Source organism: Protopterus annectens, chromosome 13.part0, assembly GCF_019279795.1.
Source record: "Protopterus annectens isolate FY-2018-M chromosome 13.part0, PAN1.0, whole genome shotgun sequence".
Taxonomy (NCBI): Eukaryota; Metazoa; Chordata; order Ceratodontiformes; family Protopteridae; genus Protopterus; species Protopterus annectens.
In genome coordinates this window covers 836,802,930-836,824,727 of record NC_056747.1, presented here as the reverse complement: position 1 = coordinate 836,824,727, position 21,798 = coordinate 836,802,930, and the positions used below count along the sequence as shown (strand labels likewise).

The 21,798-nt window shown below is 40.5% G+C and overlaps 1 protein-coding gene across 2 annotated transcripts in view; it reads left to right on the top strand.

The window, feature by feature from the left end:
* Positions 1 to 21,798, top strand: part of LOC122787704 — a 507,928-nt gene that overhangs the window by 168,477 nt on the left and 317,653 nt on the right. Inside the window, exon 1 of one of the 2 annotated variants that reach the window (XM_044054558.1) lies at positions 19,963 to 20,321. The exons of the other annotated variant lie outside the window; for it this stretch is intronic. Within the exon in view, the coding sequence (XP_043910493.1) occupies positions 20,282 to 20,321 (40 nt within the window). The 5' untranslated portion in view covers positions 19,963 to 20,281. Of the gene's footprint in view, positions 1 to 19,962; positions 20,322 to 21,798 lie in introns of those variants that run through there. 2 annotated transcript variants of the gene reach the window in all.

The following is a 21,798-nucleotide window of genomic DNA, read 5'->3' as shown; positions in this document are numbered from 1 at the left end:
TATTCCAGATACTTCTTCAGATAGCCTTACAAATATTCTTTAAAATGTATTTACTAAATACTCCTCATTGACACTGTGACCAGGTATTTAATCTCCTCACTTCTGCCCCCCCCCCCCTTGCATCAGAGCCATTTACTTCCAGCTTAGAAAGTATTTCTCATTTTGCAATAAAGCAATAAATAGGCTAACCTCAAACAGCAAAGCGCTGAAGTATTACTTCAGATCTGGTACTGCCAAACCCTGTTTCTCCCTTCAGAGAATCATTTAACCCAGCTTACCCTTGAGATTTTATTTTCCCAGAAAAATGCATCACTTTTTCAACACTGTCCCATACGCTGTCCCCATCTCATACAGAAAGGCTTGTCCTCCATATATTATGTGCTTGAATTTTATTCTGTAAATCCAGGGAGATCATACTCCATCATTTAATAAAGTTCAGCACCTCTTTGTTAATATCTACCCATGTCTCTTTTGGTGCATCCTCATACCTTCTGGCCAGCCACACATAGATACCTCATTCTAAAATGTCTCCTCAAAAAGGACATTGTTGAACTAGTTCCCAGTGGAAACAGTTTATTGGGATGACCATTGTTTTGTTTTCATTGATGTTGTAAAACACAGATTCTATCAGATTCTCACAGAGCTGTAAACAGGGTAAGAAGGTATGTCTCAAGGTCAGTCAGGTATAGTATTATGTCATCAGCAAATAATGCTAGTTTTTCATGTCTCTTATCCCACTGAAAAGAACAGTAGTCTATAATTTTCTGTGCTAATGGTTCTAGACTGAGGGCAAGTAACAATGACGATAAGGGGCAGCCTTGCATTGTCCCTCTTCAAGGTAACATGGTTGAATCAGATTACCATTCACTTTTAATTCTGCTGCAGAACAGCAGTATTTTTGGATCAACATCTCAATAAATTTTTCAGGAAAACCAAATCTTCTTATAATTTCCCATAGGTAGTTCCAATGGACCTTAATGAAACATTTGTTTTCATTATTTAGATTTACAAAAAGGAAAAGGAGGGGGTGCCCTAGTTTTCAGCTTACTTCTGAACCAAATACTGCTTTATGATGTCACAAACCTGCCTTGCAGGCACAAATCCACTTTGATCTGTATTTATAAGCCTACCTATCACCATGACTAGTCCACCGGTATTGATATGAATACCTTATCATCATGGCTAAGCACTGATATTGGACTGTAAGATGCAGCTGGCATAGGATCTTTACTTTCCTTCACGTTAATAGTTAATATGGCATTTCTCCAAGACCCTGGTATACACGTGTCCACTAAAATTTTATTAAATAAAGTAATAAAGACCTCAAGTAACTTAGCTTTCCTTCTACATTTCTATGGGTAAGTCATCTGACCATGGAGATTTGCCTGGGGCAAAATTGTTAATTCTAGCCTTTGTCCTGTGCAACATGAAACGCTTCAACAGAAATTCTTCCTCTCCTCCTCCCTGTTTAACTTTGGTAGATTTATGTCTGACATAAATCTCTCTGCTTTTTATCCCCACTCCCTCCCTATTTTTTGCCTGCTATACAAGTGTGAGTAATAGAGGTGTAGTACCCCTGCAATCTGAATGTGGTCATTGTATGTACACCCTATAATTTAGTCTCTCATTTTTATAATGACCCTCTCCACCTTTTGGCACCTAAGCTTATGTGCTAATAGCTTCTGCATCTTTGGAGTGTTTTCAAAGATTTTTTTAATTCTCTAAAGTTCACCCTCCTCTATAAAATAGTCATCCAATTTTTCCCTTGATCTCTTCATCTCTTCTTATGTACTTGCCCCCTTAATCTGTTTCTCTCTTATGAAGGTCCTGCTTTTTCAGACTGCCTTTATACCTCCTGTGTATCTCCCTTTTCATCTTATTTTCTCTTTGCTATAGACTGTAATTCCTATCTTAATTTTTCTGCATTTGGCCACTATCAACATTACCTTTTAATCTATATTAGCTAAGAAACTATGCAGCAGCCAATAATTAGAAAATCTCCTGTATTTCTCTTTCTCCATCTCATACTGAGGCATGAAATCCACATTTACTGCACTATGGTCAGATAAATTAGGTATGCATGTTGTTCAGTTACATAAATCCCATCTATCTTTGCCCATACCGTATATCTATGCGCACAGAAGGTTTTTTTCTCCTCTCCTTGCATTTAAACTTACCACATATGACATCAGGAGGCTCACATCTTATGTGACCACCTGACTCTTCAGCCCTCTAGCTATACCTTCCTTCTCTATGAGTATATTCTAGTCCCCCTTCCCTAATCAACATTCCCTGGGGAAAGGTAACATGATATTTAATTCCTTTCTTTTCATTTTTGATGGGGCACATATAGCTGTTGCAGTTATTACTCCCCCCTTGCCAAAACATCCTGACAGATACATATTTTCCATGTGGATCTATTAACTCGTCTTCCATTTCTGAAGTGCGATCTCATTCAATAAAAATCCCTATCCTCTCTTCTTTGCCCCTTGAACTTCTGCTGTGTACCCACAAGTTTCTTGTAGCATAACTATTTGTGGATTGAACATTCTAATGTGGGTAATAACTTCCCTTACTCTGACTCTACTTGTTGAATGATTAATATTCCACAACCAAATCTTCAAACCAATTTTATAACCCCATCCAGTTTCATTTTTATTAGCCCTTTAGGTGAGGTTATAGTGTCTGCTTCTTGTACCGTACAAAACATTTTAGGATCTCCTTTCAGCTCCCGTAACCAAACATTTTGTTAGTAACTACTCTCTTATCTCTTATCTTACTCTGCTCTCTTCTCTATCGCCAGTACTATCTCTGAACTACACACACTAACATAGAATTCCTTTATCTCTGTTGAACAATGTCTCAGAAGCAGTCAACTAATCCTAAGAAAACTCAATTCCTTCTCTTCCTACCTCAGATACTCTCTCACCTTAAATCCAAATTTTCTCTTTCCTCTATCTCCCCTGCCTCACACACCAAACTCCTTGGGGTAATAACTGATGACCAACTAAAATTTGACTTGCAGATACAACAGGCCATCAAAAATGCCCACCAAAAACTTGGACTACTTTATAGGAATAAAAAATTCCTCACTACTGCCACTAAACTCACTCTTTTGCAGGCATTTGTCTTACCTAGTCTTCTATACGTTTCCCCCATACTTACCAATATCCAAACTACCTTAATGCAGAAACTGGAACAAACATACAACAAAATTGCCAGATTTATTCTAAACCAACCACTCTCTTCACATCACTGTCTGTCACTAAACAAACTTCAGTGGCTGGAATTTCTGTACCTTCTCCTACAATCGCAACTCCACACTACCTTTTCCATACTCAACAACCCCTCTGCCTGCCCTGCTCTCGCCTCCCATGTTACTCCCCCCGCCAACCTCTCTGGAGTGCTGATCAGCATCTTCTCTCAGTTTATAAACCCAAAAAGAATATTGGCAGACTACTTTACAAAAACTCTGTCTCACTAAATTGGAACAAACTCCCTCTCCATATTAGATCCAACCTTTCCTTTCCCTGTTTTAAAAAGGATCTTAAATCCCACCTACTAAACTTGAAATTATGCCGTTGCCTTGACCACATGTAGTCATAGTCTGACCTACTGTATAACCTGTTGCATCTCCTAACTTTCTTTCTATGTTAGTAACTTTTGCTTAAAGGACCACTACGGGCAAACAATGAAAAAACATATATTTTTTTATCTTGCCATGATTTACTGCACTTCCTAAAGCTGCCTGCAGCAAAATAAGTGCTCATTCCTAATTTTATTTTTTTTTTTACTCACATCTGTCCTCATGGGGGCAGACATTGTGATTCCTTTGGAATGCTAAATCTGTCTCAATGCACAGACTGTGAGAACAAATAGCCATACCATTTGTTGTCAGACACGACTTCCATTCACTTAGAATGGACCACCTGAAAAAAATGCCAAGTTTGAGAGTCTGCAGCTCATGTGTCATTGACTGGTACATGCTGAGTTTTGCAAATGTTGTTCCTATTGATGTACTACACATTCTCTGAAAGAAACTTGCAAAAGTGTCAACAAATTACTGAGATAAAAAAGACTTTTCGTAAGGAGCAGTTTTGCAAGTTTCAATTCCTGGCCAAGTTACTCCTCCCATCTCCCCTCCTTCAGTGGGCTACAGTCTCACATTTCCAGCTTGGGTAGATTCAACTATTTTGTCAGCTTTGCATGACAAGAGACATCAAAAAAATCACAGCCTGGTGTGCCACTAAAACTGTTCCCTTATATGTCTCTTCACTTCTGAATAGCATTTCCCCAGGAATAAAAAAAAAAAAGCACACACATCAGTCCAGAGTTTGGGCCAGTCTATCCATCCTCCTAAACCCTCAGCTCTACTACTATAGCCATACTATAGCCCCCTCCTTTCTCTCCCCCTCCCATGCTCCACACTATTTATCCCCCCCCCCCACTTCCTATCAATGTCTATACATTGTCCTTCTTTTAAACAACCATTATCTTTTTTGTTTTTACTCTCATATGTAGTACATTTTAGACCACTGCCATAAGTGCAACCCTTAATGTTCATATTTTTTTCTTTTGTTTTTTTTCTTTATAATTAATTTTGTACTTGCACTGTTATTTTTAATTGTTTTTGCCCTGTATGTTTACCTTTGCTTATGTTTGCCGGGGCTCTTTCCCCTTGGGTCTCCACTGAAAATGGGTTGCTTACTATCAATGCAATGCAAATAGCTAATAACCTTTTCTTTTTACAATTATTTTGTATTGTGATTGTTATTTAATATTTGTATATTGTCACTTTATCTTTACTTAGGTTTGCTGGGGCTTTTCCCCTTGGGTCTCCACTGAAAATGGATTTGTTTGCAAGCTCCTTAACCTGGTTAACAAATGTGAAATAAATAAATAAAAATAATAAAACTATTGTAAATATTACTAAAACTATTGTAAATCTTACTTTTTTGAACTACATGATGTATTTTAAAACTTATGAAAATATTTTCCTCTTTCTTCGAGTTGAGCATTGCTCGTCTTCTCACTGTCTCTCCTAAAGAAAATGGATAAGGATCTCAAACTCACTTTTTCTACAGTCCCCCACCCCAATCCCTAACTGCAAATTTTCTTTTCCCTTTGTGCTTCAACAAATAAGCTTTTCTCACTTCTATTCTTTTTAAAATCTTCCACTTAATCCCCCAAAATATCAGTTTGCCCATAACTTCCATATTTCCATTATCAATTATTCCTCACTCTTGGGACAAATCTATAAAAGCAGCACTAAACATAGAAAGACTCCCTTTAATAAATACTCACAATTTAATTACTGTTTCCTATAATGATTAGGTGCTGACCTTTAGTTCCTCATACATTCCTTGAAAGCATAAACCCCTCATTTTTCTGAAGTCATTCAGAAGTTCCTTAACCAGCCAGTCCATTATCCACATTTTTCCACCTATCCTATCCCTTGCCTAAACACCCTCCCCCTTTACAAGAGGTTTTCAGGTCCATTCAGTATGATATTTGATAGCAAGTATACTCCACTCTGGTAGTAAAAAGTGTATCAGCCTTAATCAAAATGGAAATATCTAACTGACAACATGTTCTCTTACTAGACTAACAGTAAAAAATTCAAGTAATCTAATGTATATATGTAAGATATATATTCCCCTAATATACTAGAACATTCCAGTTATTCTTCATGCTATAAAGTGCAGGAAAACTCAACAAGTCCATATATTTATAGTTCTTAATGTAACCTTTCCAATTATTCCAGCACCATATTGTTCACTGCATCTGCAGTTTCCACTGTTCTGCCCATTGCTTTCTTCATTTCTCTGTGCTTCTCCTCCTGTTTTCTCCTAAAAACTGGGAATGGCTTGAGAGGTAGTCTTTCTCTACACTGACCAGGTTATCCTCCATTCATTCTCTGAGTTCATTCTGGTTCTCCTGAGAGACATTTTAGCTTCTTCCCTGCAAAAAGTTGTCCTGCTTTGTAAAACTGTGCTCCGGGTCCATTAATGTTAAGTGTGTAACAATTTAAATTTCAAGCCTGAAATTCTGCATTTCCTGAATGTTGAAATAAATATTTTCTTTTGGCATGTGTAGTAAGGGAAAATCATTATTAACATAGACTCTTGTGTTGTCCATCTGTAAGATTTCCCTGTAGTCCATAGCTTTGATAAAATGGCTTCCTTTAACTGATAGAATAAGTTCTAAGATTTTACCAAAATGGACTGAAGAATCTTCTTCCTGTCACTGTTAGGAATAAAGACCATGTGAGCCCTATCCAATAGAATATCACAGTCCTGAAAGGCAGTCCATTCACTTAGCAGTCTCCTCATGACGTCCTGGCAGCTTCTTCCTTCTTTTCCCACTAGTATGTTGGAGAACCTTAGATTTTCTTTCTTGGGTCTATCCTCTAATTTGGCACTTATTGGGCACTTATTGGAATGTGTCCATTGTAGCCAGTCTGTCAACATGATCAGAGTGTTTCCAGTGCCCCTTCTGTAACTCAGCTATTGATCATTCATGCATGTTGAGTGCTTCCGTGATGCCCATCACTGCTACCAGTATGTGATGGCCACCAATATGTGTTGTCCCCACTCTGGGACAGTAATCAATGACCCTGAATCCTCACCACTGACACTGTAGAGGGATGTGCACTTAGAATACAAATGGACACACTCAGTATTTCCAGATGCTGACCTCTCTGCATCAAGTACAATTTCCCTTAAGAGCACACAGTGAACACACTCATCCCAGGATCTGGATTTCTCTATATCTGTCTCCCTCCAGGTCCCCAATAAGACTCCCACTGGTATAACAGTAGGGATAGGTCCTTAGCCAAGTGTTCAAGCCAAGTCCTCCATCACCCTCTCTGTGAACCTAGTGCTTTGCTTCTTATCCCTGTCCCAAGTGGCTGACACACACACACACACACACCGAGAGATTTGATATGGGCGCACACACACACACACACACACACGGCTGGGAAAGGATGGTACAAGTTTAATAGCTGTGCCCCCTTCTGCCCAGACTATAAGGCATATTCACTACCACCAGTCAGTTACTAAAAGGCTCTTACAAAGTATATCCATTTATACTGTATAATATTAATACAAATATAAATGGTAGCAGTTCACCAAGATGGCTAGGCCTTCTGGAGTGGCCTACATAGTGTCACCAAATAACTATAAGTTCTCTCAAAGGTTACACACTTTCTAAAGGACCAGCCACAATAAAGGTTCTAAATATATTTAATAATAAATAATAAAAGAATGTGAAAATATTGAATATATATTTAGAGTAAACCACAGAGTTAAAATAATAGAAAATATTGAAATTAACATTGATGGACAGGCTCATACAAAGAAAATCATTCCCTAAACTAAGCTTCACTATATTCCTGACGGATCTAAAATAATTACTATTTCCTGGTTAAGTTACTTACTACTGCAAGGCAAGATGCTGTGGGTGAGGGTCTTTCTAGTCAGGCTTCCCAAACAGAATACTCTATATTCTGAGATTTCTCTTTGTAACATCTAAAATATAATTTCCAAGAGGGCTGGCAGAATGTCCTCATGTGGGCACCTGACTCTAGGTTCTCACAGTATTCCCTTTGAAGCTGTGACAGGAATTTAGAACAGATGGCCACAATACATATCCAAATGATTATGGCAGTGTCTGGGGCCTCCCCACTTTTTACTTACCTAATGGACAAAGGCTCTTTCCCAGACCCAGCATCTCCAGCCCCATTCAGCACTGTGGGGTGCAGTTTTAATGGTTTAACAGGTCATTTACATTTCCCTTATTTTTCTTAAAATTAACCTTTGCTGTCCCAGTGTCCTCTATTAAAACATATACATTTAATCCAGTTGCAATAATACTTGTACATTTCTCTTCATTTCAGCAGGGTGCACTGCTGATGCATTTTAGCACAAGCAAACTTCACCAATACATTCTCAGCACAAACATCTGTACAAATCAGTTTGATATACAAATGACATACAGTTCTAATACATTTGTAGCACAAGCATCTTGTATAAATCAGTTTAATATCCAAAGGGCATATAATTCTTTACAAAGCTGCAGCTGGCTATGCTGATACTGCCCATATCATCACCCCCCCCCCAAAGACTCATGCTAGTTTTCAAGTGACCCTTGAGAAACATGGCTTGAGAGAAATAAGCCTATCTGGGAATATGTTACCCCATTCCCTGTCTTAAGAGATCATCTGTGTTGGCATTGCTGACCCCACTACTGTGTTGTACTGTCATGTCATATGCCTCCAATCCTAAGCTCCACATTAATAACGTGGCATTTTGCTGGTTGCATCTACGTAGCCATGTTAAGGAATTGTGATCTGCAACTACAGTGAATTTCCTTCCATAAAGATAAGGCTGAAGTTTCTGCTGTGCCCATACTTTGGCTAGACATTCCTTTTCTACAGCTGCATAACATTCCTCCCTAGCTTGGAGTCTACAACTCAGATATACAACTGGGTGCTCTTCTCCCTCTGAGGAAACCTGGCTAAGTACAGCCCCCTCCCCATGGTTTGAAGCATCCACCTGCACAACAAATTCTTTGATGTAGTCTGGACTGGCTAACACAGGGGATCTTCCCAAAGCTCTTTAAGGTTTGGAATGCCTGCTCACATGCTGGGGTCCACACTACCTTATCTGGCCTGTTTTTTCTTGTCAGTTCTGCAAGGGGAACAGCTATGGTACTGTAATGCAGACAAACTTTCTATAGTACCCCACTATCCCTAAGAAAGCCCTCACCTGCTTTTTGGTAACAAGGGCAGGCCATGCCTGAATGGCTACCACTTTGGCAGGTTCTGGCCTGATCTTACCATTCCCCACTCTATGCCCCAGGTAGGAGACCTCTGTCACACCCACCTGACACTAACTGGGCTTAATGGTCAGCCCTGCCCTCTGCAATCAGCCCAGCATGTCCCTGACATGCTGATGGTGTTCTTGCCAGGAATGGCTGTAGATGGCAATATCATCCAGGTAAGCAAGGGCATAATCCCCTGCTTCTGCTAGGATACAATCTACCACCATGTGGAAAGTCACTGGTGTATTTGACATCCCAAAGGGCATCTTAGTGAACTCATACAAGCCAAAAGGAGTCACAAAGGCTGACCTCTCTCTAGCATTGGGAGTCAAGGGTGCCTGCAAGTAGCTGTTGGTAAGATCAATAGTGGTCAGATACTTAGCACCACCCAGCTGTTCTAAGGCTTCATCTGTACTAGGCATGAGGTAAGCATCCAACTCTGTGTGGCTATTCAGTTTCCTGTAGTCCACACAGAACCTGGTGCTGCCATCCTTGTTTGGTACCTGCACCACTGGGGAGGCCCAGAGATTGCTAGACTCCTGGATTACTCCCAGTTCCAACATCTCCTATATCTCCTCCCTCAGCAGAGTCTGTCTGACTCATGCAGGCACCCTGTAAGGGGCCTGCTTTATAGGTCTTTGGGGCCCTATATCCAAGTAGTGCTGCTCCAGGTGGGTGCACCCTGGTTTCCCAGTGAACATGTCCCCAAACTCCTGTAACACTGCTTGGATTTCTCGAACCTGGGTAGGGTATAGCCGCTTGGACATTGTTACCACTTTCACTGAGGTGTCAGTCCAAACCTCACTGAGGAGATCAGTCACCAGATCCCCCTCAGACTGCTCCTGCCACTCATTGCAAATACTTAGCACAAGGCCTCCCTATCATTGTAATGCTTCATCATGTTAACATGGTACCATTTGTGCCCCTGCCTCTTGCCTAGGAGTTCTACCATATAGTTAACATCACTAACCTTCCTTACCATTTTGAAGGGTCCCTCCCAAGCTGCCTGCAGTTTATTGTGTCTGACAAGAATGAGAACCATCACCTGCTGCCCCACAGTATACTCTCTGGCTCGAGCATTCCTATCATACTAGACATTTTTCTGCTGTTGGGCTGCTGCCAGGTTCTCCTGGGCCGAGCCCAAAAGCTCCCTAAGCCTTCTCTGAGGTTTAGGACATATGACACAATACTCCTTGTTGGATTCACACTCACCATCCCACTCATCACAAGTCAAATCTAACAGTCCCCTCACCCTATGCCCACACAACACCTCAAAGGGTGAAAAACCTAGGGATTCTTTGGGTACCTCTCTATAAGAAAACAACAGATGGGGCAAATATTTGTTCCATTCTCTCTTAAACTGGTCTGCAAATGCCCATAGCATGGTCTTTAGTGTAGAGTTTAACCTCTTCACAAGACTATTAGTCAGGGGGTGGTAGGCGGTTGTCTTTAGGTGCTTCACCCCAAGGCAGCAGGTCTGACATGAAACTGGCACCTCTGTCAGTCAGTATTTCTCTTGGAAACCTACCCTGCTGAAAATCTCTAGCAAAGTATTTGCCACCTTCTCTTCCTCGATGGAGGACAGAGCCACCGCCTCAGGGTATCTAGTAGCATAATCTACTACCACTAGGATATAATTCTTCCCTGTGGAACTTGGGATACTCAGAGGCCCCATAATATCCATCTCTACCTTCTAAAATGGCTCCTCAATCACAGGCAAAGGCATCAAAGGAGCTTTGACCTTGTCTCCTGCCTTGCCTACTTTTTGGCACTGCTCACAGGTCTTACTGTACCCTGTTACATCCCTGGCAATCCCAGGCCAATAAACTTTCTGCATAATACGTCTCTTGGTACTTGTTATGCCCATATGACCTACAAAGGGAATGTCATGGGCTATGGCTAGAAGTGTCAGATGGTAGGCTCTGGGCACTACCAATTGCTGTATTACCTCACCTTCTAGCCCTCCCTCAGGGGTCCACTCTCTATATGGTAATCATTTGTTCTACTATACAGAATCCCCTTATTCTTGAGAATCAGGTGCCTCCCTTGCTACCTCCCTTAAGCCTCTTAATATAGGGTCTGAGATCTGAGCCTGTCTCAACTCTCTCTTTGTAACCTTTCTCAGCTTCCCTTCCATAGGAAGTCTGGTATCCTCTGACAGTGGTGCCTCACTGTCAGCCTGAGTACTACTACTCACCTCTGCCCTTACAGTCATTCTGTCCAAGGGAACATCAGTACCCACCAGCAGCTGTAACTCAGCTTCAGTCTCACTGCTACAGGGTAGCTCCCTCCATAAAGTAGCCACATCACTAGTCCTGGGTTCAGGTGTGTGGTCTGTCTGGGTCTCCCCCAGGCTACCAGACCCACATACCTCTCTCCAATCCTGACTGCATTTTACTGCATGCAAGCAAGGTACTGCATTATTAAAATAATTCCCTATCAAGACATCTGCAGGGATATCTTCAAACACACCTGCTTGCTTGCTTCCTTTTCCACCCTCCCAGTCAAGGTGAACCCTGGCCAAATGCATTTGAAATGGGATCCCTCCTAAAGCTCTGATGGGAGTAGACTGCCCAAGCAATTACTTCTCCTCTTTACCCACTGCAGGCTTCACAATGGTTATATCAGAGGCTGTGTCTCTCTTGGCAGTGGCCTGTTTTCCATCCACGAAGATCAAATATAAACTCTGTTGGTCGTTTGGTAGCCCTGTTGTCTCCAGACAACTTACCATTGGCATTCTGTTATTCCCACTTGCTGGCCCCCCACCTTTTGTTCCCCACCTTGCCTCCATGGACATCTATATGCTACATGGCCCTACTAGTTACATTTAAAACATGTAACCCTTGATACTGGCCATGTACCTGAACCAGTGGCTTCCCCTGTTACTGGCAGACACTGTTGGGACGGTTTAGGCTGCCTACCATGGGTTCCCTATTTCCATGTGCAGCACTGGGTAACACTTTTCTGTACAGTGATGCCCTGCTTGCTAGGTATAGATCTCCTTTTTCCCCCAACTCATCTGCAGAGTTGCATTCCCTGTCTGGCAACCAGATATTCATGTCCTGAGACAAAGTGATAAGGGCTTGTTCCCTCACCAAAAGGTCTGCCAGCCCTTGAAAAGTGGTGACCTGACACCCACTCACCCACTTATGAAAATAAGTGCTTAGTTCAGCAATATAATTGCATACACTTTCATCTGCCTTGTGTCTATGCTCATGAAACTTTTTTTTCTGTAAGCTTCAGCTGTTAACTTAAAACACTGTAGTGAACAGTACTTAACTTGATCATAATCTAAACAATCAGTATCAGACAATTTAGAAACAACAGTTACAGCTTTATCATGGAGTAAGGGGTGAGGAACTGTACACAGAGCCCTTGGTCAAAATTATACTGTTTGCATACTCTTTCAAATATATGAATAACACTATCAAAATGATCACCTTCTTGGTACTGAGGAAAAACTTGAATGGCCTTTATTGCTTCTGGGGTACAGTTACTGCCTTCCCCATTACCTCCATGACCCTGGCAAAGAGTCAGCATTTCCTTTTCATGTTGCCTCTGCCTCTCATTTTCTTTAGCTTCCAAACATCACAGCATCTCTGCTGATTCTACTTCAACCTCCAAATGCAGCAGTCTCTCTTCTGATTCTAATTCTAAATGTTTGAACTTCAGTTCAAGTCTCATTAACTCCAGATGGATTTTAAGTCCTCTGAGGTTCATAGGTTGGTACTAGGCTATTGGCCCTAGGGCCTATACAAGCCTAGCCATAACAATTCCCTGGCTATTTCTTCCCACAATATTTACTTCCATGGACCCCTGTCTATCATGGTGACTGACGTGATCCCCGGGGTGAATTTCCTATCTCCCATACGATCGTCAGTGTTCCTTTTGAAGAGGGCCAAAGAGGCGCTTCGCTTGACATGTATGGGCAGTCTATTCCAGAGTCTAGGGAGTCTCTGGGTCAGAAACATATCCCTCCAGCATGTTTTGTTAATTGTGATGACAAGATTTAGATCCCTGGAGCATGTGGCTCTGAGGGATTGAGATTTCTTTAAGTGTAGCATGTCCAGCAGCTCTGGGATTGACATGGCCTTGTATGTTAAGCAGAGATCACCTCTGAGTAGACGATATGCCACAGATTATAGCATAGATATGGCATCTGCTTTAGGCCTGTGATTCTTTTAGTGAGGTATTTCTGCGGCCTTTCCAGTTGTTGCAGATGTCTTGAGAGGTACATACCAAACAGAACATTGTATTCTATAATGGGTCTAATGAGGGATGAGTACAGTGGGACAATGACCTCTGTTTTCTGGATGAAAAGCCCTTAGTGATGAGATGTGCCACATAGAAGGATTTCCTGACTGTTGTGACAATGTGGTTATCGAAGGTGAGACCACTGTCCACCTGTGTCCTTAAGTCTGTTATCACACTTTTGATGTTTAGTGTACTGCCACCTATGTGGTAATTCACAGGTAGATGTTTTTTTCCCAAAGGGGACAACTATACATTTCTTGGCATTGAGCTTAAGCCCATGGCACTGGTACCAAGCATCTGTTTCTGTATGGCACTTTTGTAGAATATCCACATCATTTGGGGATTCAATAATGGCTCCCAGTTTGCAGTCATCTACAAACTTTGTTAGACAGAGTCCCTTAATGTTGGCCTGTACTTCAGAGAAGTAGATGCCAAACAAGAGCGGTCCCAGGACTGAACCCTGAGGTACTTCACTTGTCACTTGTCTGGAGCTGGATTTGGAGTCGACTACTTTTACAGTGTGGGTTCTGTCAGTAAGCTAGTTGGCAACCCATCGAGTGATGTAGGGATTAATCCCCAGCTTAGTAAGTTTATCTATGATTCCAGAGTGGGAGATGGTGTCAAAGGCCTTGGCAAGGTCCAGATAGGTTGTGTGAACTGCTTTACCCTTGTCCACAGCTCTGAAGACTGATTTAAAGAAGTCAATTAGGTTCAGGAGACAAGATTGGCCCTTCACGAACCCAAACTGGGTGGGGTCCAGTGTTTGAAGGTTGCCAATGTCTTTGTTTATAAGTTCCATAATAATATGTTCCATGGCCTTGCAGATCAGGCTCATCAGACTGATGGGGTGGTAGTTCCCAGGATCCAAGGTGGATCCCTCCTTGTGGAGTGGGATAACTTTAGCTGTGCGCCACTCAGTGGGCACGAAGCCTGAGGTGAGGCTATGATTAAACATGACACTTAGGTGAGGTGCCTGTTCATTTTGTAGTTCATGTACTACACAGCCCAGGATGTCATCTGGTCCGATGGATGCTGTATTCTTAGCTTTGGAGAGTGCATTTTTTACCTGTGTGGTGGCTGCTATTACTGGAATTTGGCAATCTTTCGGTATTGAGATGGGCCCTTTACGGGGTGAGAGGGAGGTGAAGTTGGCACTGAATCGATCTGCCAGGATATTGGCAATATCCTTGGGATCAGTATATTTAATGTCATTCTGTTGTAGCTCAGAGCAGATCTGAGCATTGCCATTTAGATTCTTGACATGGCTATAGAATGCCTTGTGGTTGCCTTTGGAATCTTTGGCAATTTTATTTTTGTAACTAGCTTTGGAGGATTTTATCAGAGATCTCAGCTTCTTACTTAGGCTGGTAAGGGAGTTTTTTGCATCCTGGGATTTTCCTCTTTTCTGCAACAGTTTCTTCCCTTTGTTGTAAAGTTTGTTTATGGCAGGGGACCACCAGCTTGGCTTCCTTTTTTTGGAGGAGAGTGTCTTGGTTCTATTTAGGATGGCACGATTCATGAACTGTCCTGTTTCTGAGAGCTTTACATCCCCAGTGCCAGTCTGGTTGTCTTCCTGGTTGCTGACTTGTGATGTAGCTGTGATTAAGGCTGCAATCATTTCCCCTTTAGTCAGGCTGACATGCACCAGTCCTATGGCTTGGCAAATCTCAACCAACTGGTTCCTTGTCAGCTTGACATAATCCTCTGCTGACATCCTTGCCTGCTTCCCTGTGACTAAGCTAACAAAAAGTAAATAAATAAAACTATTGTAATATGAAACTATGAATGTTTACTGTGTGGTTGCTGAGAGTACAAACATCTTCTTTAGTGACCACTGCTTAAAGGCTATAGGAGGTTAATATCCACACCACTGCTCACCAATATGTGAGCATGTGATGATCCTACCAGTGCCAACTCAATATGTGATTCCCACCACTGCTACCAATACATGATGATCACCAATATGTGTTGTCCCCATGCTGGGCCAGTAATCAAGGAGCCTGAATCCTTACCACTGACACTGGAGAGGAACATGCACTTGGAATACAAATGGATACATTCAGTATTTCCAGATGCAGACCTCTCTGCATCAAGTACAATTTCACTAAAGAGCACACAGGGAACCTACTCAGCCCAGTGCCTGGATTTCTCTATATCTGTCTCCCTCCAGGTCCCCAATAAGACTCCACACTGGTACAGCTGTAGGGTTAGGTCCTCAGCCAAGTGTCCAAACTAAGTCCTCCAGCACCCTCTCTGTGAACCTAGAGCTTCGTGTCCATGCTGCAAGTAGCTGACACACACTGAGAGATTTGATTTGAATGCACATGCACACACACACACACACACACACACCTGGGAAAGGCTGGCACAAGTTTACTAGCTATGCCCCCTTCTGCCCAGACTATAAGGTAGATACTGCCACCAGTCATTTACTATAATGTTCTTACAAATGGTGTCCAATTATACTGTGTAATGTTAATACAAATACAAATGGTAGTAGTTTACCAAGACAGCTAGGCCTTCTGGAGTGGCCCACACAGTGTCACCAAATAATTATAAGTAGTCTCTCAAAGGTTAGATACTTTCTACAAGGACCAGCCACAATATAAGTTCTAAATATATTTAATAATAAATAATAAATGAACATGAAAATATTGAATATATATTTACAGTAAACCACAGAGTTCAGATCACAGAAAACATTGAAATTAACATTGATTGACAGACTCATACAAACAAAGAAAATCACTCTCTAAACTAAACTTTATTATATTCCTGTCTGATCTAACAGAATTACTGTTGCCTAGTTAAGTTACTTACTACCGCAAGGCAAGATGCTGTGGGTGAGGGTCTTTCTAGTCAGGCTTCCCAAACAGAATACTCTATATTCTGAAATTTCTCTTTGTAATATCTAAGATATAATTTCCAAGAGGGCTGGCAGAATTACCCTATCTGGTAACCTGATTCTAGGTTCTCACAGTATTCCCCTTTGAAGCTGAGACAGAAATTTAGTACAGATGGCCACAATACATATTCAAATGTTTATGGCAGTGCCTGGGGCCTCCTCTCTTTTCACTGAGCTAATGGACAAAGGCTCTTTCCCAGACCCAGTGTCTCCGGTCCCATTCAGCACTGTAGGGTGCAGTTTTAATGGTTTAACAGCTCATTTAAATTTCCCTTCATGTTCTTAAAGTTAATCTTTGCTGTCCCAGTGTCCTCTATTAAAACATATACATTTAATTCAGTTGCAATACTACATGTAAATTTCTTTTCATTTCGGCAGGGTGCACTTTTGATACATTTTAACACAAGCAAACCTCACCAATACATTTTCAGCACAAACATCTGTACAAATCAGTTTGATATACAAATGACATACAGTTCTAATACATTTGTAACACAAGCATCTTGTGTACATCAATTTGATATTCAAAGGACATATCATTCTTTACAAAGCTCCAGCTGGCTATGCTAGCAATTGCCCATATCATCACAGCTTCTTCCATACTTTCTGGCTGTTTGTCATTAGATTTGACATAGTCTGACAGGGTGCAACTCAGCTTAATGATTTCATCAAACATTTTGTCTATTTCATCATTTATAGTTGCCACTTCTGTGAGAGTTTTCAACTCTACCTTTTCCAATGGCCCTTTGGAGCATTGCTGCCTATGACGGGAGGAAAATTCTAATAATGTAGCTTGTTTTCCATTTTATTTATAAGATTGATTTCCTTTTCCTCTTCTCATTTGCTGACATTCAGTTAATGTCAAGTTCCTATACCAATATTTTCTTTTAATAGCACAAGCTGCTGATACTTTCTGATTTTTTTCTGGTTAACCACATGAAGAGCCAAGAGTCCCATCTTATCCATTCAGTGTCATACCAAAAGTCAAGCTTTAATGGTTAACTTAGGTTCAATGATAATTGAGAAAATTTGGGAATTGATCAGGCAGAGCAATTAGAAGTGGTGGCTAAGATGGTCCTAAGGGAGAAAAAGAAAAGGACATGGATTAGGACTTAGATTTTGATTATTCAAGGTGTAGGCCCACTGAAACTAGACAAGATTTTAAGGAACAGAATGATGTTTCAAATGTGATGTTAAGGATTCTGCCAAACTGTCACTAGGGGTGAGGGTGGAGTTATAAACATATTGGATTGGCTTGGAACAGACATTGATCATATCACTCACATAGATGGCAAACATCACCATACCAATTATCAAACCCTAGTGTGCACATACATTAACTGATAAAGAGATGGAAATAGCTTTATTCTATTTTACATCTAGTTATCTATTAGTCACATAGTGCAAGAAACATCTGAGTGCACTAAGAAGCCATAACTTTCTAAGACTTTCACCAGTCTGTTGGAAAATATTAATGGGTACAAATTTTAAATTATCTTTAAAATACTGTATAGCACTTGCATAGTAATGCAGCAGTTAGTGCTACTGTTTCACAGTGATCATGTTGCCCATTTCCTGGCTGGGGTGCCTTCTGTATGAAGTCTGCATATTCTCCTTGTATCACTATGGGTTTCACTGGGTGTACAGATTTCTCTCCACTTCCCAAAGATATACCATAGAGTGAACTGGCAATCCTCTAAACTCCGTGTCAGTATGTGTGCAGTTTGTGAGTATGTGCATTAATTCCCAAGATGACCTGGCAACCAGTACCTGCATTAATTCTCTACCCTGTGCCTGACAGATACCAGGATAGATTCTGATTCATCTGCTACCTGGAAAGGATAAAATGGGCATTGGACAATGAATTAATGATTAGGGAAAAGCTTTGGATGTTATATTGTCTGAAGTAAACAAGCAGAAAACTGAAAAAGTTACTTTGTTGCAGGCAACCTGCAAGATTAGCAGGCTTGCTATGAAGATGAATATTTTAATTCAGCAAATTTCTAATTAGAGGTCTTTGCCCCTTTGTGTACACAAACTTATTTTGAATAAAATATTTATGGACTTTAGTGGAACTTTCATTTAGTAATTTCTGCACAATTCACTGAGAACTTTCTGAATATGAATATTATCTTATCTGCATAGTACTGCGGTGGTGGTGCTGCGGTAGCGTTGTCGCCTCACAGCAAGACGCTGTCTGGTTCGATTCTCAGCTACAGTATCTTCTGCGTGGAGACATGCGTGAATGGGTGTACCTTTGTTGAAGGTTGTGTGTCAGGGCTGGCAACTCGGCACCTAAAAATCTACTGCCATTCATTAGCGGGCCGGAGTTCCGCTGTGGCGACCCCTAACCAGGAAAAGCCGAAAGACACAACAACAACAACAACATCTTATCTGCATAGTATCTTTACAGTTAAATTGATATACCCATTTTACTCATTTTCCTGTTGAAAGGTATAAATAATATCACATCTCCTTATTCCACACATACCTCTCAACTGTCCATATTTTTGCCTCACATTTTTGGTCTGTTCCCCATAAAATTTGTGATTTTCTTGCAAATCATGAAGGATTGAAATCACTAAATAATGATAGTCATTTGAGTTTGTGACTTCATGTCCTTCAGAAAATGCATTCTAAAAGAAAACCTGTTACTCTAGCAACTTTCTGAGTTTATAAGAACAATATTTAAAATTGATCCCTATTTTGGGGACTTTGTCCCATTATTTTTGGCTTTGTCCGGATATTTTGTGCTTAGAGGTTCATCCCAGAAAACTAATCTTCCCGTTTCAACAAATATAGAATAACATAATTCCTTCTCATCTTGTATGGTGTTTCTGTGCTTTTCAGCTTCCATAGTACACACCTTGTCCACTTTGCATGAAACCCTGCAGTCCTTTTCTTAGTAATTTGTTTCCCTGATTCTTGCATCATAGTAACCATTGCATTTTAAGATTTTTTTTTGGCATGGGAAAAGACCCGTCTTCAAGGTTATTGTAGCCCTTTCTTTGTTTCTGTCCACTAGAGTCATAAACCTGTTTAGTATTTGGCGATGCACAGCTCTTTCACAATATAGTGTCAGTCACAACAGTAACAGGTGATGGCAGAATTTCAGGAAATGGGATACCTCTTGTGAAAGGTGGGGGTGAGTAGCAGGAGTGCCAGCATCTAATTCTTAGCTCTCATAAAAATGTACTGTAATATTTTATGTACCTTAGTATAATAATGGCTCATTACCGTGTGTTACCAGACAGTGCCACCCTCCTCCAGTACTTCTGAAAGTGAGTACTAATTCTGAAATCTATCATGCTAACCAAATGGCCAGAAACAGCCTTAAAGTATAATAATTAGTAATATCAAAATATTTTACAGTTTCTCACCACATTAATCTATCATTTAGTAGCAAATTTTGTTGTCCTGTTTGATTGAATATTTTACCAAGACATCAAACTTTCAATGATGAAACATCATTACTATATCAATTATTCTGCTGAGGGACTCTCTTTTTCTATTCTGCCTACTATCAGATCCTTTCATACTGTCAAACGTACCTCTCAAACGATCCTGATTTTTAGGGATGTCACATTACTCAAATTTTGGCTGTGTCCCTCTTAAACCCTCCTAAAACTGGTTATCTGAAGAAAAGGTAGCACATTGTACTTAAATAAGACAATAATTACAATCGCACATTTCTTTTACTTCTGAAAATATATATAAATTCACATTTGTCTCATTCTGATAATGCCTCCTATTAACAGTTATTAAAATATTGCAAGTGTCAGTGATTACTTTTGGATTTGTCCTTGTGCTGTTTCTGTTGAGAGCTATGCTGTCAAATAGATGACATACTCAAAGAACTTTAAACGATTAATTTCGAGTTTATAAAGGGAGTAAAGTTTACCAACAACACGGTCCTCAATAAAGACTTAAATTGCTACCAAAAACCGCAGAAACATGGCCCCACTTTGAAGATGAGACACACCCAATGACATCATCAGCGCAGACTGATGGTCGCTTCGTATTAAGCTCTTTAATGGTTGGCAGGTGTATGGCACGTTGTTTGTGTTCATTTGGAAACGATTTTGAGCTTTATTACAAACATATTAATTTGCAGTCAGACGAAGCCTAAAGAAAATGTGCGCTAATTGGACACGTTGAAACTGAATGAAGGAATGATACAGTTTATTTGAGAAGGTTTCCGTGTTGTGTATATACGGAATGTCGTTCATTTACTTTTTATCTTACTGGAAAAGCGAGCTCGTTAAATAAGTTCGTATTGTTGTGTCCTCTCGCATTATGGGTTTGGAAGTACTGGTGTATGTTCCTAACATAATAGGTGAGCTGAGAAGTTCCATTACTTTGTTAACGAGTACGACAAACTCACTCATATGTCTCAACCTCTTAAAGCAAGAAATATCGACAAAGCCATGAATAAAAATGAGACAACGGCCCAAAAATAGAGAAAGTTTGCTCTTACACAAACTTAGAAATTTGATAGGATGTTTTGCATTAGCATGAATTTTCTGAAGGTTATGAAGATTGAAATTCAAAGGTTTGTCATTTTTTTAACTTCACTCTTTAATGATTTGCCAGAAAACAACACTTTTATGAAAAAAGATAAATATGAGCCAAAAATATGTGCAGTCGAGAGGTATGTATTACACTTGCACGTGAATGTTTTTGCTCCCCTTTACTATTGGGCATTTTCTCATGTTCCTTCACAATTACTGGGTACGACGTATTGCCTGCAACAGTCTCCGCCCACGTCTCTACTTCAATATCCGCCCCCTTCATTCGCGTGTAGTTGTGTTGTGTGTGACGTAGGCGTCATTTACAAGCTATGTTGACAGTTTAGCACTTCTCTGACGTTTATTATAGTGCACAGGATAAAAATCTTTGTATATGTTATGCTTGCGCGTTTGAAGTAGATTAAGACGTTTGTACAGCAGACGAAGACGAAAAGTATTTTGTGAAGGGCGGGATGGAGTTTATATATGTCCTATAAATAGAAACGGCAGTGACACCTTGGTGAAGAAGGAAGTAAATCATTGATTGTGTACCTCACAAGCATAAATAAGTTGTTTAGAATGGCTAGCTGTATAGGTACAGGCGCAATACCCACAAATTGAAAACGTGATTTAAACAGAAGCTTTTAGTTTTCTACTTTTTAAGGGATCTAGTACTCCTTAACCTATCCAGTCGTGTGGTATATTAATACTGATGGCCAGCTGTCAACCTTCTAGCCACGAAGTGTGGAACACGTTAATAAACTGCTAGCCAACAACTTAAGTTAGGAAGCTGACAGAATTTTGCTTATAAAACATTCTTTGATAAATTAACATGATTCACTGTCGTTTTATATGGATATCAGTTAAAAATCGAATTGTGTGACAGACCTTGCTTAATAAAGGTATGCGCTGAAGACCAAGTAGCAGCCTCAGGGATGGAAGTGGTGTCCAATCCCTTGAAGAAGGCCCTAGAAGAGGCAACAGCCCAAGTAGAATGAGCTGTAACAGAAGCAGACCGAGACTTGCCATGAAAAGAATAACAAAAAGAAATGGCATTAGAAATCCAGGAGGAGATGGTTTGCTCAGAGCCAAACCCAAAGACCTGGGATGAAAAGAAACAAAAAGCTGATAAGACTCAGAAATAGTCCCAGTTTTATCCAAATAGTACTTGAGCTATCTGTGCAAATCAAAGGTATGCAGGACCCTCTCAGTAGCAGACTGAGAAGGGAAAAAGGAAGGGAGTTGTACCGACTGATTTAAGGACAACTCATTCACCATCTTGGGCATAAAAGAAGGATTAGTACA